This window comes from Tinamus guttatus, unplaced genomic scaffold (assembly GCF_059628265.1).
Source record: "Tinamus guttatus ecotype Peru unplaced genomic scaffold, ASM5962826v1 Tinamus_guttatus_pri_ptg000397l, whole genome shotgun sequence".
In the NCBI taxonomy this organism is placed as follows: Eukaryota; Metazoa; Chordata; class Aves; order Tinamiformes; family Tinamidae; genus Tinamus; species Tinamus guttatus.
In genome coordinates this window covers 2,545,497-2,560,420 of record NW_028288931.1, presented here as the reverse complement: position 1 = coordinate 2,560,420, position 14,924 = coordinate 2,545,497, and the positions used below count along the sequence as shown (strand labels likewise).

The following is a 14,924-nucleotide window of genomic DNA, read 5'->3' as shown; positions in this document are numbered from 1 at the left end:
TCTCACAAAAACCCACCGCCAACAGCGCACACAGCATCCTTTAAAACGCTCCTTGCAGCAGTGGGATTGGGCAAATCCTGCAGGCGGGGCAGGAAGGGACACATCCACAGGCAAAAATGTGAGAAACGAGGAGGAAAGGGAGAGAAGGATCACAAAGAGAAAGAGAACAGTGCTACACCAATGGAGAGCAGGAGCGATATGATACGGCCGCAGGAGGCTGGGGTGGAAGTGGGGGCAGCGACTCATCCCCAAGGGAGGTTATTTGTTCCGAGGAAAGCGACTGTTTGGCCTCAGGGAACCATGATTTGGTTCTAGAGCAAGGGAAGAGAAGAGGGGGAGGCAGTTTTACCTCAGGGAGGGGGCGTTTTACCTCAGGGATGGCGACCCTGAGGGGGAGGAGAGGAACTTGGCGGGGCGCTGAAGGACGGGGAGCCCAAGGGCTGAGGGGAAGACGAGCGAGGGGGCGGTAGCTGGATCCAATGGCGCTCCCTGGGCGGAGGAAGAGCCGCCGCCTCGCCCGGGGCAGCAGGAGCCCTGCGGAGCTCGGCCCGTCCCCCGAGGCGCGGCCCAGGCCCCTCACCTGCCTCCGCCGCAGCGCTCGCGCTGCCCCCGCGCGCCGCGACCGTTACAGCCCCGGGGGAGGGAGGGCGGGCGCCACGCCCCCTTCCTTCCCCTGCAGCCTATCGGGAGCGCCGGCCCCTCCCGTTCCCTCTCCTCATTGGCTCGCCGGCCACGCACATCCCCGCCCCAGAGCTTCGCGGCGGCAGCGAAAGGCTGCCGGGAGAGGAGAAATGTCCGTAGGCGCCACCCGTAGGGAGGGAGGGCGGCTGGAAGCGCGGCGCGGACGGCGGGCAGAGGCGCGCAGCCACGCCCCTCTCGCTGAAGCCACGCCCCCTAGTGGTTGGTCACGCCCCTTTACTGGCTGCTCCTGCGCATGCGCATTGGCCCTCCTGGCGCTGTTGTGGGGGCCAACATGTCAACCCACACAGTCGCCACGCGGTCCCCACGCTGTTCCCCGGCGTAGCCTGCCGGGCCGGGGCAGCCCCCGTTGTGCCCCATGGACACTGAAGCCGGGGGCACCCCTCTTTTACCCCGTCCCATGGTTCCCCTCAGCTCCCAGCACACAGAAAGAGGGGTTGGATGATGGGGCAAAGCCACAGGACGGTTCATAGAGAGCAAGACATGACCAGCAATGGCCAGCACAGATATATTTACAACTGGGCGAACCGGGCCTGGCCATCGGCACCGGGGAGGCCCACAGTGGCCTCCCGGCGCAGGCCCCCGTGGCACCACAGCAAGGTGTCCTTGGAGGAGGTGTCACAGCAACGTCTTGTCCCCATGGGCATGGGGGTGGCAGAGACCACTTCTTGCACTGGAAGTCCATGCTCAGCTCCCTGCCTTCAAAAATGATGTAAACCCCCCCAAAACGCACCTCCCACCGCGTCATGGGCAGTCTCTTTGCTCGGGCAGCCCCCTTGCTCAGGCAGCACTGTGTTTCCTGACAGGAGAGAGGTGTCCCGAGGCTGGCCCGGTGGTTTCCCGCAGGGTGTCACGGTTCAGCGGCCTCTTGCAGGGGGCCAGGTTCGGCACCGGGCGCCCCGGCCACGTCCTGGCCCTGTGGCCGCAGCCACGACTCGCGAAGCTCCTGGTAGAGCTCCTGGTGCTCTTCCTTCCAGCTCGCGAACTTCTCCGAGGTGAGCGCGTCGTCGCCAAGAAGCTGCTCCAGGACCTGCAGCTCTGTCAGCTTGGCCTGCAGGGATTAAAGAGCGGGTTTTGGAGGGACTCTCGTGGCCAGGACCAGGGCCGGGGAGGGCCAGGGGCTCCCACCTTGAGTGTGCTCTGCAGGGCCCGCACCAGATGCACCTTCTCGTTGATGAGGGGGTTCTTGTTGCGCTTGATGAACGACTTGCGGCACTGCTCCTCGGTCAGGAACCGCTGCCTCCCAATGAGGGACACCCCGCCCTGCTTCAGGCACTGCATCAGGCTCTCCAGGTCCTCCCCAGAGGGGTCTGGGCGGCAAGAGGGGGTCACCACAGCATGGGGACAGCCCCTGACACAGCCCCACACGTGACTGTCCCACCAACATCTTAGACCCAAAGAGGAGACTGGACCACAACTCAAAAAGAGGGTGAAGACACCCTAACACATCCCAACAGGCCTGCGAGAGCTTGAATGAACCTTCCTGCACTGTGCGCACGCAAAACGGTGGTCAAGAGCTTGGTCAAGGGGGACCCCCAAGCCCCCCAGCACCTACCCATGGGTGAGCAGGGCCGGGGGCTGCCCTGGGGGCTGCTGGCCGCGCTGCTGGGCTCGCTGCCGGCCGCGAAGAGCTGCGCTTTCTCCGGGGCGCTTTGCAGCCTCCTCTTGGGCTGGAGGAGAGAAGGGGCAGGAGGTGAGCGTGGGCTCTGCCCTCCCCGCGCTGTCCCCGCTCCCATGGGGACACTTACGGCGTCGCAGCCCTGTCTGGGAGAGTCTTCGTCCGGGTCCTCGGCTTCCGTCTCGCTGTAGCAGTCTGGGGACAGGACGGTGGCACTGGAGGGGCCACCTCAGCCCCTCCAGGAGAGGCAGCTCCGGTGCTTCTCGCAGGCCATGGGTGAAGCTCCGAGTTCCCCAGGGCAGGAACCCAACCACGAGGCGTCCCAGCCCTGGGGACACCCCGGGGCCCACGTCCCCCCGGGGGAACCGACCCCTTCTCCTGCCTCGCAGCCGCACGGGCTGCACGTACCTTCCTCCCTCTGCGGGACCGGCTTCTGCGCCAGCGTGTAGTTCATTTTGGCTGTGATCAAGTGACTGACCCACCTGGGGGAAAGGACAGACGGGCGGTCACGGCCAGCCCGTCCCCGCGCTGCGAGGCGTGGGACGGTGACCGGAGTGACTCACATGCTCAAATCAGCCAGCGTTTCTGCGGCGAAAATGAAGGGCTTGTAGGTCTCGTGTGAGAGCTGGAAAACACTGGGAGAGAGGAGAGGGGGCAGCTGCATTCACTGCTGCTTTCCAGGATCACCAGCAACCATGGGCAGCCCTAAGCCCCCTTCCAGCCTCCTGCATCCAGCCTTCCCCCTCCCAAACCAGCCCATGGACTTGGGTGACCGTTTTCGCTGGCATTGGAGACGCTCTGGATGCGCTGTGGCCCTTGGCCACATCTCAGGTAACGCAAGGCACGTCCCACACGCAAACATGGCCCGTCCTAGCGGCGTCCCACCAGCATGGGCAGGACCCAGTGGGCAACAGCCGCGACGCCGGCCCTGCCGCCCACTCACTATTTCTTCTTCTGCTCCCGCGTGCTCTCCAGATCGTAGGTGGCCACGTTGATGAGACCCGCGGCCTTGTCATCCTGCGGGAGAAGCACAGCAAGGTCCACGTCCACCCGCAGCGCTGCGCGCGGCTCCCCGCGGCCCGGGGGACTCACATTGGGGTGGTTGTACCAGTAGAGCATGTGGCCTTTCAGCACGAACCAGCAGCGCTTCCACTTCTGCGCCATGAAGGCTACGTGGTCCTTCTTCTTCAGGAGCCAGCCATCGCAGTCCACCCGGCCCAGGTCCCGGCACGAGACCCGCCGGCGGCTCAGCCGGGTCGCCACTCCTGCGGGGACGGTCACTGTCACCTCACAGGGCCGGGGTCGGCGGCGCCAGGGCCCGCGGCGTTTCGGAGCTCACCTTTGGGTCTGCGGCCCGTCTCAGGACTGCCCTGTGTGGAGGGATGGAGGTGCTGGGGGGACGCGGGGCAGACACGGCCCCACGCACGGCTGAGACCCCCGGCCCGAGCGGTGTCCACCCCCTCGCCCGGCTGCTTTGCAAACCCCACAGCTCCGAGCCCAGAGCCCGCGCCAAGGATTTCGCCTCTGTGCCCAGCCGCGATGCCCGTCCTGTCCCCGCCGCTGCCCTTCCCCGGGTCTCACCTCTCCACGGGGCTGGCCGGGCTCCGTGCCGCGAGCTCCGGTCCCGTTCCCGGAGGTGGCCGGGATGCCGGGCTCCGCGGGGCCGGCGGCGGTGTGGGCGCGGGGCGAGCGCGGGCTGGTCGGCACCGCGCAGCTCCGGGGCGCCGCGTCCTCCAAGGCACCTGTGGAGCGAGCCCAGAGCGCTCCAGTGCCAGCCCAGCTGCCACTGGAGCTCCGCTCGGCCCCACGGAGACGTATCCCAAGGGAGAAACCACTTGCATTCCGGAGACCCCCCCGCCGCTCCCTACCGTCCCGGAGCAGTCCCTGCAGGAGCTCCCCGGCCTCCGAGCCGGGCGGGCTGGAGTCCCTCTCGTCCTCCTCGTCGGTGGTGGGATCCAGCGCCGAGTCAGGCCCCGATTCCCAGTCGGCAGCTGCGCTGCAGGAAAGAGGGATCCCTTGTGGAAAAACTCCCCTCCCGCTGGGCCGGTCCGGCGGCCACGGAGCCCAGCACAGGCTCTTCTCCCTCCCCGGAAAAGCAGAGGCGGACGGAGAGCGGCGGAGCCGCCGGGCACTGGCTAAACCGGCCCCTCTGCTTCTGATCCCTATGGGGAAACCGAGGCTCCGACCGGTGCCTCCGGCCTGAGCTCGGACCGTTTGCCTGGGACGGAAGAGGCGGCAGCGAGCGCCTTTCCATTCTGGGAGAGAAGGCTCATTGCTAAATATAGTCGCAAGCCTCATTAAAATGTTACCAAGAGACTTAATTGCAAACAGAGCTTTTTTTTTTTTTGTCCTCTCCTTAAGACTCTGGGCAGCTCCCTGGGCTGTTCGCACCGTTGCTCCTCCGTGGCATTCCCAGCCTGGGCGTTCCAGGCAGGAAGGGGCTGCGGATGCTCCCGGGGTGTCGCGGCTCACCTGGAGCTCAGCGATGTGGGGCTGCCGGGACACTCGTCGCTCCGGGTGCCGACGGGACCCTCCGGCTCCAGTCCCGCTCCCTGCGGGACAGCGCGTCAGTCCCGGCCTGTGTCCCGCATGGAGACATCAACCCAGCGTGGGGGGACACTGGGATCGCTCACCAGCGGCTCGGGGGAGCCAGGGGGGCTCAGCGGGATCTTCTTCAGCACCAACGTGGCCCCGCTCGGCTTCTCCCGCAGCTTCTTTGCCAGGTTGGCCGGGGTCCAGCCCACCTGCGAACGGCACCGGCCCCCGCGCGGGGACACATTCCCAGCAGCTCCGCGGATGCATCCCAGCGTCCCACAAAGCTCCCCGAGAGGGACGGAGCGGGGTTGGCACCCGGAGCGCCGCGCGCTGGGAAACCCGGCAGTGCAAGGGGTGACCCCAGCCCCAAATCTCCCCCCGCCAGCACCCGGGCAGAGGTTGGGGCTCTCGAATCCCGGCCTTGGTCCCCCCGGACTCACCACGACCTGCTCGTTGACCTGCACGATCTCGTCTCCGGGCAGGAGCTGGGGCCCGTGCAGGGCCAGCGCCTGGGGACAGAGCGGGGGTGGCTTAAGCATTAACCGGCAGGCCTGACCACGCGGCAACGCCGGGCGGGACGGCGGCGCGGAGCGGAACCCGGCACCTTGCTCACTCGCGAGACGAGTTGCACGGGCTCAGCTGTGCACAGCGGGCTCAGGCGGCCGGACTGGGGCTCTGCGGGGTGCGTGGGACCCAGCGGGGTCCCTGCTGGCACCGGTGACATTCCCCATTGCGTTCCCTGCAGGGGCAGCCCCCAACTCACCTCTGAGGCGGTGCCGGAGATGAAGTGCAGCCCGGAGCTGGTGGAGGTGACGTCCAGGTCCTGCGGAGGGACACGGGGGCTGTGAGCGGCGCAGGGGCCGCGCGGGGGGCCGGGGACGCGGGGCACTCACCGGCGGGGCCGCGGGCAGCGCCACGCGCTGCAGCACGGCCGTGCGGTCCAGCAGCGCCCCGGGGCTGCAGTGCACGATGCTCTCGCAGATGCCCGCGATGTGCTGGCACTGGGGGCGGCAGAGCGGGGCTGAGAAGGGCAAAGGGGGGACAGGGGGTGCCGATGGCCCCGCTGCCTCCCTCGGCTGGCACTCACGATGGGCAGGACGCGGCCCTCCCTCTCGTCCGCCGGGCAGTCCTGGGGGAGAGCAGTGCTGAGCGCCAGGGCGGCACCGGCTCCCGAAGGCACCTGCGGGACCAGCGGGAACCCTGGGGACACCAGGCCCTGCCCTACGTGCCCACAGCCCCGGGAGCTGCCAGTCCTGCCCGCCAGGCCCCATCGCCTGCCTGGTCCTTGTGCCCATCCCCGGGGCGTCGAGGCGGCGCGGCCGCCCTGCACTCACCTCCTGCAGCGCCTCCACCAGCTGGGCGCAGAGGAGGACGATGTCGCGGCTGGCCGAGTAGTCGTTCAGGGTGGAGAAGAGGTACCTGGAGCGCACGGGATGGACATGGACACATGGATCAGCGCCAGGTGGGGAGGGCACCCAGCACCCCCGGGTGCCCCTCGGCCCCGAGCGCTGTCCCCTTCCTGTCCCCGACCTGTTGAGCCAGGAGAAGAGCCCCTTGGCGGCGCCCAGCAGCTCCGCGACGCAGCCCAGGAGCTCGAGGGACGGCGGCTGCGGCGCGTCCCCCGCGCGCCGCCCGCCCTGCGCCAGGCCCTGCGCCCGGCGCGCCAGCGCCCGCAGCTCCTCCGTCAGCGTCCGCAGGCTGGTGCTCGCCAGCTCCTGGTCCTGGCGCAGCACAGAGCGATGCCGGAGGGAGGAGGATGCTCCCGGGATGCGGTCCCCGGAGCGGGGACGCCGCAGGGCATGGAGTGGCGGGGGGGGACACTCACCAGCGCCCGCAGCTGCTCCACGGCCTCCAGCAGCAGCTCCTGGTGGCCCAGGCGCCGCACGCCCAGCGCCTCGAGCGCGCCCGCCGACAGCCGCAGCAGCTCGGCGCCCGCCAGCGCCCACGTCTCGAACGGGTAGCCCTGCACCGCCGCGTCCAGGCCTGCGGGGACGCCCGCCCTGGAGCCGGGAACGCCGCGGGGACCCTCCTCCCCACCCGGCTCGGCGGGGTGACGCCGGCTACGGGGTGACACCAGCAATGGGGTGACACCGGCGAGGGGGTGACGCCTGCAGTGGGAGCGGCGCTGCATTCCCCCCCGGGGCGCAGCCGGATGCCAGCGCCGCCTCTGCGCGGAATGAGTGTGCCGGGTCTCAGCACACGTAACACCAGGGGCCGCTGGGGATGGCCCCGTGTGGCCTCGCAAGCCACCACGGCGAGGGGACAGCACTGAACCCCCCCTTGTCCCTGCTACAAGGTGAGGAAGTGGCACCCAGGGTGACTCTGTCCCCTCCCCAAACCACCCACCCCGGTGTCACCCCTGCCCCCCAGACCCCCACCGGGGTCCCCCATGGGCGCTGGGGGTGTCCCGGCCGGGGGCCGCTCACCTCGGAGCCAGGCGGCCGCCTGCGCGGGGCTCCAGGCGCCCACGGGCTCCATGGCGGCCGCGGGCCGGGCGGCCGCTCACCTGCGCCAGGTGAGCGCCGCCCCATTGGCCGGCCCAGCCGCCGCTCACGCTGCGCCCGCCCCCCAGTGACACCCAGGGCCACCCGTGTCCCCCGGCCGCTCTCCAGGGGAGCCAAGGGGGCCCCCCCATGTCCCCTGCCTCAGTTTCCCCCTCCGCAGGGCTCTGTCATCAGTGTCATCCACGTAGGAATGCACCCGGTCACAGCGCCCCAGCTTCCCCCAGGCCATGTCACCCTCGTGGGGTCCCGCTTTGCCGGGGGCAAACGGAGGCGCCGGGTGGCATTTTGCAGCCCCACAGAGCGGCTGCCCCACACGCAGCGGCACCGGCGCCATCGGCCGTGCCAGGAAGGGCCTCGCGGGGCCACGTCCCCCCCTCGGCGCCCGTGCGCTTGGGGGAGCAGCGCGCGCTGATCGCTGCTGACAGCCGCTCGGCGCCAGGCGGCTGCGCGGGGCCCTGCACGGGGCGTCCCCGGCGCCGCGGCCGCGCGGCCCGTTCGGGGGGTCCCCCGCGACGCAGCCCCCCGAGCCGGCCGCGAGGCCGCCCGCGCCGCCGCGGGCCCTTCCTCCCGGCCCTGCTCTTCCTCCCGCTGCGCCATGATCATCCGCCCGCGCCGCTTGACCCCGGGGTATTTTCGGCTGCTCCAGGTAAGGGTCAAGCTGAGGTGGGGGGAGGAATGTGTTTGTGGGGACCCCCCGGCACCGTGAGCCCTGACGGATGCCGGGAGCGATGCCCGGCCCTATCCTGGCCCCAGAGAGGCCCCCAAGCGGGTGCCAGGGCGCAGCGTTGGGCACCGGCACCAAATGCAGAACCTGGGGAGCCAGAGCACCCAGATCGCGCTTGGGTCCCCGGACTGCGCGGCAGGGATGTCCCAGGGCAAAACCACACTTTTCTCCCTGAAATCCCTCACGGGCACAGCCAGGACATTCAGAGGGTGCCCTTTGCACTGTCCCCGGGCTCGTAGGGGCACCGGTGTCCCCAGGGCGTCTCCGTGTCCCCCCGTGCCCTCCTCTCCTCTCCTGTCCTCTCGCCCCGCAGGTGCAGCTGGCCGGGGGCCGGCCGGGCGAGCCGGGGCAGCGGCTGCTGACGCGGCTGGCGCTGCTGCTGGCGGCCGCGGGGCTCGGCCTCTCGTGCTACAGCGCCCGCCGCATGGCCGGCCCCGCCACGGCCGCCCCGCGGCCCTGAGGCCACCCTGGACACGCTCCCGTTGTCCCTGTGGGGAGCTGGGACGCAGGATGGAAAAGCCGCCCTCGCGCCAACCCACGGGGGACACAAACGGTGAGGTGGCCCCCACAGCGGGAGCTGCTGCTGAGGAGCGGGGACGGAGTCACCATGAGGCTCGTCGTGGCCTCGCCGGGTGCCTCCCGCTGCGGCGCGGGGGACGCGCTGTCCCCGCGGCCGGCCCGGCTCCTCCCTGCGCGGGCGGCAGAAAGGAGGTCAGCGCCCGGCGCGGTTATGTAACGGCGCGGCCGGAGCGCCGGGGCCAACATCAGCCTCCCCACGAGAAGCTGGGGGTGGAGAGCGGGACACGGGCCCGGCTCCCACCTGCAGATATGGAGCAGGAATTGGATTTGCAGTCTCCACAGGGGCAGACAGGCCCTGGGCCTCCCACCCCTCCTTGCACCCCAAACCCCGCACAGCCGCGCGAAGCTGCCCCTAACACAGGGCCGGATACTACCAAGAGCTCCCCTCAGTCGCGTGGATAACCCTGCTCAGCCCACGTGCCAATAAACCTCCTCCTTCCCAGCAAAGCTGCTTTGTGTCGCTGCCTCTCTGCGGCTGAACCCTCCGGCCCAACCCTCCGGCCCGTGGCTCGGCAGGGGGACAAACCCTCCGGCTTTCCTTTGGGTGCCGGGCAGTATCCGTTAAACCTGTTCTGCAGGAATTTGCAGCGTTGCAGGGAGCAGGGAGGAGCGGTGAGCAGAGGGGCTGGTTCACCCTGCACTCGCGGCCCCGCTGCTCCCTGGCACCAGATGGGAGCCTGGAGGTGTCCCCAGATCCAGCCCCCTGCAAGCCCAGACGAGGCAGGGACAGAACCGCACGGAGCTGCTGGCGACAGGGCTTGAAGAGCAGCTGGTTCAAGCTCACAGTGTTCCCCCAAACACCCCAAGTTTTACCTTCCTATGGGGGTAAGAGAACCGCGATGCAGCTGTCGCTACACCCTGGCAGGGGTGTCACTACACCCTATTTCCCTTTCAAACATTCAGCAAAGGCTTCGAGGCGATGACGCTCAGCCCCAAGGGGCAGCTGCCCTCGCTCCCTCGCCACAGCCTGCATCGCAGCAGCAAAGAACCACGCTCAGCACTGCCGGCCTGTCGGTTAACACACTTTAATGGGTGACTTACAGGTGCCAACCTCTAACCCAAGGAGCTGTATCCAAACCCCTCTAAAAGCAGAGAGGGGAGTGCGCAGTTGAGCTAATATTCGCACCGAGAAGCTGCTTCTCCCTTCCCCAGGAAGGAGGACGCACAGCCCGCTGCCAGGCACAGTTCACAAGGGCCCTCCCCAGCGAGGGCACCCAAGGTCTCCCTGGCTGCCTTTTCCTCATTAGCTCTTCAGCAAGGAAAGCTGCCAGGAAAACTGCCAAGAGGCTGGGATAGGGCTCGTCTTCCTCACAGGGCTCAGTAAGAGGATCCCCTTTTTGCAGCGCTGTGACATGGGCACCAGCAAACAGGGCAGCCCCGGCCCTTTGGCCGGCCGTGCTCAGCTGGACGCCTCCATCTCCACTTCTTCATCGATCGGTTGGGTCCGAACTTCCACCTTCTTTGGCGGGATGTAGGATCCCATCCCGGCCGCCCGCTCCGCCTCCTCCTGCGTGTAGGGCTCCTCACTCAGCTGCTTCAGCCTGCGAAGGCAGAAGAGACTGATGAAATCACGTGCAAAAGGGCTGATCTTCAACAGAATCTCCTCAAAACCAGCCACCCCCCCCAACACCCTGGCAAAGCCGGGGCCACAGAGCACCCAGGGGCTGCGGGGACGTGACGAAGCCCCCCTGGGCACCCTGCGGCACCCCTGCCCGCCCCCCTTACCTCTTCTTGTGCACCTTGGACCTGAAGTGCTCCTTCATGCTGCTCAGATCCACGAAGTAGCGCCTGGGGGGGACACGGAGGGTCAGCGGGTGCCAAAACAGGAGGGGGCAACGGATCGCAGCCCCGGGGTGGGGGGGAACGGGCCCCCTCCCGTCCTCCGTTACCCCCCGCGCCTCCTCCCATTCTCCGTTACCCAGCCCCGCCGCCCCCGCCCCGGTGACGCACGCGCAGTGCAGGCAGTAGAACTGGGCGCAGCCCGGCAGGTCGGGGTCGGGCTCCTGGCGCAGCAGCCGCGCGGCCACCGCGGGCCGCAGGTCGCCGTGGACCTCGTCCAGGTCGCGGCGGCGCCGCTTGCCCTTGGCCAGGCGGCCCCGGGAGCGCGCGCGGTGCGCGCCGGTGCGGCGGCCGCTGCGCGGCGACATGGCGGCGGCGGGCGGCAGTGACGTCAGAGCGCGGCGCGGCGGCGGCAGCCCGCGCCCCGCTGTGGCGGCAGGCCACGCCTCCGTGCGTGTAAGCCACGCCCCCTGGTGGGACAGGTCACGCCCCTCCGCCTTTGACAAACCACGCCCTCATTTGACAAACCACGCCCCCAAGGCGGCAAGTCACGCCTCCCTGTACGCCAAGCCACGCCCTCATTCGGCAAACCACGCCCCCTAGCGCAGGCCACGCCCCCCGCCCGCGCGCAGCATGGGGACTGTGGCGCTCCGGGGGGCCCCGTCTCGCCAAGCCCCGCGGTTGCCCCCGGGTCCGGCCCCCCCCAGTCGGGGTGGCACCGCCACGGGGATGGCGTGGAGGGATCAGGGTTGGGGGGGACAGACCCCAGCGTGTCACCCACCCCTGTCCCCAGGGCGAGCAGTGTCCCCCGCTCCGAGCACGGCTGTCACGAGCGGCGGCGGCCTCAGCGCGGAGCTCAGCGGGTGCCCGCGCGGTGCCCTGGCCGCAGGGGCCGCATCAATTGCCTTACCGCCCGCCATCAATAATACATGGGGAGCTGCCACGCGCAGGGAGGGGGCCACATCGGGCCCTAATGCCCACTAGCCATGCAGGGGACAGGGACCAGGGCTGGGGACGCCCCCAGGCAAGGGGCTGCAGGTGGGGGGGTCTGCTCGGGGACGGGGGTTTCGGGGTGGCCGTAGCAGCTGCCCCAGCTTTGCCCCCCCGGCACCGTCTCGGGTTCCTCTTTGTGCAGCCCCGGCGGCTCCTGCAAGTTTAATGAAGACACCGGATCCGCGGGGAGTGGCTGGGGTGGGGGACACACGCACACCGTGTCCCTGCCGCCCCCCACGCCAGCCCCGCGGGTGGCAGCCGCACGCGGGGCTCCCGCGCCCGTCACCATGAGCCAGGCCTTCTGGCGGCTCTACAAGTCCAAAGTGCTGCAGACGCTGGGGGGCGAGCGGGCCGACGAGGAGGTAGGTGGGCGCCGGCGGCGGGGGGCAAAGCCGGGTCAACCCCCTCCCGCCGAATCCGCTCCTTCGGGCTGCCTTCCAGGAACCCCCGGAGCTGATGGAAACGGCGGAGCCGCCGGCGCTGGCGGAGGAGGGCAGCAGCCCCGTGTCCCAACTGGCACGAAAGGTGAGGGCAGCGCGGGGCCTGGGGCGCCCCGAGGCCGCGGTGAGGGGCTGCCGGGCCCGGCTGAGCGGGGCCTCCATCCACAGGTGCAGGGGGTGGGAGCCAAGGGCTGGCGGACGCTCTCATCCCTCTTCGGCCGTGAGGACGAACACCAGCTGCTCGGCCCGGAGCCCTGTGCCGACCAGTAAGTGGGATCCGGCGCGGGATCGGACGGCGACGCGGCCCCGCATCCCGGCTGGATGCTCCTGCATCCGTCCCCTCACCCGCGGGCTCCGGCTCCCTGCCAAGACCCAGCAGCTAAAGGAGTTTTGCTCCCACGAAGCTGGGATTGGCGCAATGGAGAGGGGTGTCCCCAGCATCCAGGCCCCTTCTCTGTCCCCCACTGTCCCCTCGCTGTCTCCGCAGCCCGCTGGCCGCGGCGCCGGCCGAGGTGCCCCCTGCCAAGGCGCCCGGATTCTGGGACCTCTTCGCTAGCAAGTGGCAGCCAACGTCGGCATCGGAGGAGCCGGAGCCGGCCGAGTGCCCCGGGGAGCCCGTGGGCGACGGTGGCTCCAGCAGCGACCTGCGCGAGCCGGAGGAAGGCGCCTTCAGGTGGGGTTTCCTGGCCGGAAAACTTGCCGAGCTCCGGAATAAAAATGCTCCCAAGGGCAACTAGAGGAGGAGGCGCCCGGAGGGACTCACTGCAGCTGCATGGGCAGCCCCCGTCCCTGGCCAGGGGCGTCCTCCGTCCTCACCCTGCAGCTGGATCCGCTTGTGCCCTTGGATAGGGGCTCTGGGTGACCCTGTGGCGGGTGGTTGCAGTGAGTTTTGGCGGGTCTCAGCCTGCACGGAGGTGTCTTCACTAAAGAGCTCGAGCTGCCCCTTTGCCCTGTGCCGTGTGGAGCTTTTCTTTGCCTGGGGGGTGGTTTGCCAGGTCTGTCCCCGCAGGGTGATGTGGCGGGACGGATGCCCCACAGAAACAGCACACACAGCCGGGCTGGAAATGCCCGCAGGTTTATTGAGCTCCACCTGATCCCGCACAGCCCTTTTCCTGTCGGATCCGGTGAGCCTGGCAGGAAGGAGCATCCAGGGCTGCCCGCACCAGGGGCTCAGGCTCTGCCCACCCACCCTGGGTTGGAGCAGCCGGGCGCTGCCCTTCCTCCTTGGGACAGCCCCGTCACCCTCATCCAACGCATCCAAACCAGCCCTTTCTGGGCTAGAACAGGTCTCCGAGGCCACGCTCCCGCTCTTCCACAGTCAATTAGGTCCATCCCACAGTGCCCGTGTCCCCATGGATAGACCTGCTGTCTCTCCCGGGCAGCCACAGTCCCGCTCCAGGAGTGCATCCGCACGGAGCCACCAGGGCTCTCCGGGCTCTCCCGCTGCCCCCATCCCCGTCACACCGTGGACTCCTTGGCGTCCGCCCAGGCCCGCTGGCAGCTGTAGAGCCACTTGATGACGCGGGCGTTGCGCTCCACGACGGACACAGTGGCACCGTCACGGCCGCCCGGCTCCTCCTCGGCGTCCTCGGCGCTGCGCCGCGACGCCCGGCTCGCCTCCGACTCGCAGGAGCCCGCGGGCCGCGCGGGCGCCGCGTCCCAGCCGGCGGGCGCGAACCGCTCGCGCCCCAGCAGCTCCACGAGCGCGCGGTCCAGCCCGCAGTAGTTGAAGAACCGCTCCTGCTCCGAGAGCGGCAGCGACACGCGCAGCCCCAGCGGCGCCTTGCCCGGCGCGGCGCCGTCCCCGGCGCCCGGCGTCCTCGCGCCCTCCTGCCCCGTGGGCACCCACTGCATGGGGGAGCCGGGGCCAGCAGGGTCCTTGTCCCGCTGCGGCGCCTTGTCGCGTGGGGGCCCCTGGAAGAGGCGCCGCACGAGCCCGGCGCCCTTGGCGTTCTCCTTGCTCGCCGCCGGGCAGTCCCGCTTCTGCCGGTAGATGATGAGCGAGTCGGGTCTCAGCAGGCGCCGGCTGCCGCCGCCGCGGCGCGACACGGGCGACGGCGGCCCCGGGGGGCCGTCGCGGCCGCGCTCCGAGGCCGGGCAGAGCTCGTGGCGCTGCTGCAGCGCCAGCAGGCGCCGGCCGCGGGGCGAGAGCCGGGGCGAGCAGCCGCGCAGCGCCGGCTCCTGCCGGCTGTTGATGACCTGCTGCGACTTGACGTACTTGGCCTTGTCGGCCTCGAGGCGCTCGGCAGCGCTGGGCGCGCGGCCCCCCGCGGAGCCGCGGAGCAGCAGGGCCGGGGGCGAGAGCCGGCGGCCGGGGGCTACCAGGCGCGCGTGGCCGGGGGCGCAGGCGGCCAGGGACGGGCTGCCCAGGGGGACCATGGCCCGATGGTCCCCAGTGTCACCGTGGGGGGTCCCGCTGGGCTCCCGCGCTCAGCTCGGAACCTGGGGGGAGAGAGGAAAAGGGAGGGTTAGTGCCCAGGGAGGCTCGGGAAAGGACTCAGGACAAGGTGAAGGGCTGGGACTGGGGTTGTCTCCCGCGGAGCATCGTGGACACACGCGGGAGGCAGGAAGGGAGAAGCGCCGCGTATCCGCCGGCCTCCCTGGAGCCGCTTCCAACCGGAAAAAATACCCGTCCGGCCGGCTTATCGTTATGAGCGTGGGACAAAGCGCGGGCAGGAAAGCCGGCGAGGTGCCCGGTCTGGCACCGCTGTGCGCGGGCTCTGCGCTCTCCCTGGATCGCGGAGCAAAGGGCTTGTGTTAGCCCTGGGGGCCTGAGGCTCTTCCCAAGCTTTAATCCGGCCTCCGTCCTGGGAGAGGGGCACAAAGCTGGGAGGGGAGGGACAGGCAGCCGCGGAGGGCAGGATGGGACCATAAATCCAGAGGTCCAGCGCAGGCGGCTGGAGCCTGAACCAGGGGCTGTAAATGCCCAAAGCAGATGGTTTTCCGGGAAGGGAGAGGCCCAAATGGCCGGAGCGCTGTCCCGGCGCTAACAGTTAACAAGCCCTGGTGGCCTTGGGGACAGACCTTGGGCACGATGGAGAGGGCGGCCAACA

General features: G+C 69.6%; 4 protein-coding genes across 4 annotated transcripts; 1 reads left to right on the top strand and 3 right to left on the bottom strand.

Moving 5' to 3' along the window:
• Positions 1-1,549: 1,549 nt before the first annotated feature.
• On the bottom strand, positions 1,550-7,330 carry CNKSR1 (connector enhancer of kinase suppressor of Ras 1). Its single transcript, XM_088531132.1, has 21 exons — positions 7,265-7,330; positions 6,678-6,878; positions 6,383-6,573; positions 6,187-6,271; positions 5,940-5,981; positions 5,746-5,853; positions 5,616-5,675; positions 5,293-5,361; positions 4,938-5,061; positions 4,790-4,865; positions 4,179-4,313; positions 3,943-4,097; positions 3,657-3,689; positions 3,410-3,582; positions 3,261-3,334; positions 2,881-2,952; positions 2,726-2,799; positions 2,448-2,512; positions 2,255-2,369; positions 1,828-2,009; positions 1,550-1,750 (listed from the first exon to the last, which is right to left on the bottom strand). The coding sequence occupies exons 1-21, from the start codon at positions 7,328-7,330 to the stop codon at positions 1,550-1,552; spliced, it is 2,301 nt and encodes a 766-aa protein (XP_088387258.1).
• A 2,496-nt stretch (positions 7,331-9,826) lies between these two features.
• On the bottom strand, positions 9,827-10,816 carry ZNF593 (zinc finger protein 593). The gene is made up of 3 exons (XM_088531154.1): positions 10,610-10,816; positions 10,385-10,447; positions 9,827-10,200 (listed from the first exon to the last, which is right to left on the bottom strand). The coding sequence occupies exons 1-3, from the start codon at positions 10,804-10,806 to the stop codon at positions 10,059-10,061; spliced, it is 402 nt and encodes a 133-aa protein (XP_088387280.1). The 5' UTR covers positions 10,807-10,816; the 3' UTR covers positions 9,827-10,058.
• A 902-nt stretch (positions 10,817-11,718) lies between these two features.
• CUNH1orf232 (chromosome unknown C1orf232 homolog) lies at positions 11,719-12,613 on the top strand. Its single transcript, XM_088531152.1, has 4 exons — positions 11,719-11,817; positions 11,873-11,956; positions 12,040-12,137; positions 12,359-12,613. Exons 1-4 carry the CDS (start codon positions 11,719-11,721, stop codon positions 12,606-12,608), a joined length of 531 nt encoding a protein of 176 aa, XP_088387278.1. The 3' UTR covers positions 12,609-12,613.
• A 617-nt stretch (positions 12,614-13,230) lies between these two features.
• FAM110D (family with sequence similarity 110 member D) lies at positions 13,231-14,359 on the bottom strand. The gene has a single exon (XM_088531147.1). The coding sequence runs from the start codon at positions 14,248-14,250 to the stop codon at positions 13,330-13,332; it is 921 nt and encodes a 306-aa protein (XP_088387273.1). The 5' UTR covers positions 14,251-14,359; the 3' UTR covers positions 13,231-13,329.
• Positions 14,360-14,924: the final 565 nt, after the last annotated feature.

Excerpts from the sequence above, each read along its gene's own strand:
- CNKSR1 (XM_088531132.1), bottom strand. The coding sequence starts at position 7,330 with ATGGAGCCCGTGGGCGCCTGGAGCCCCGCGCAGGCGGCCGCCTGGCTC. Across the intron at positions 4,098-4,178 it reads CTGCTCCGGGACGGTAGGGA|CTGGGCTGGCACTGGAGCGC; the intron begins GCGGCGGGGGGG and ends CTCCAGTGGCAG. Across the intron at positions 2,010-2,254 it reads CCGGCCCTGCTCACCCATGG|ACCCCTCTGGGGAGGACCTG; the intron begins GTAGGTGCTGGG and ends CTTGCCGCCCAG.
- ZNF593 (XM_088531154.1), bottom strand. The coding sequence starts at position 10,806 with ATGTCGCCGCGCAGCGGCCGCCGCACCGGCGCGCACCGCGCGCGCTCC. Across the intron at positions 10,448-10,609 it reads TTCTACTGCCTGCACTGCGC|GCGCTACTTCGTGGATCTGA; the intron begins GTGCGTCACCGG and ends TGTCCCCCCCAG. Across the intron at positions 10,201-10,384 it reads TCCAAGGTGCACAAGAAGAG|GCTGAAGCAGCTGAGTGAGG; the intron begins GTAAGGGGGGCG and ends CTGCCTTCGCAG.
- CUNH1orf232 (XM_088531152.1), top strand. The coding sequence starts at position 11,719 with ATGAGCCAGGCCTTCTGGCGGCTCTACAAGTCCAAAGTGCTGCAGACG. Across the intron at positions 11,818-11,872 it reads GTGGGCGCCGGCGGCGGGGG|GAACCCCCGGAGCTGATGGA; the intron begins GCAAAGCCGGGT and ends GCTGCCTTCCAG. Across the intron at positions 12,138-12,358 it reads CCGGAGCCCTGTGCCGACCA|CCCGCTGGCCGCGGCGCCGG; the intron begins GTAAGTGGGATC and ends CTGTCTCCGCAG.
- FAM110D (XM_088531147.1), bottom strand. The coding sequence starts at position 14,250 with ATGGTCCCCCTGGGCAGCCCGTCCCTGGCCGCCTGCGCCCCCGGCCAC.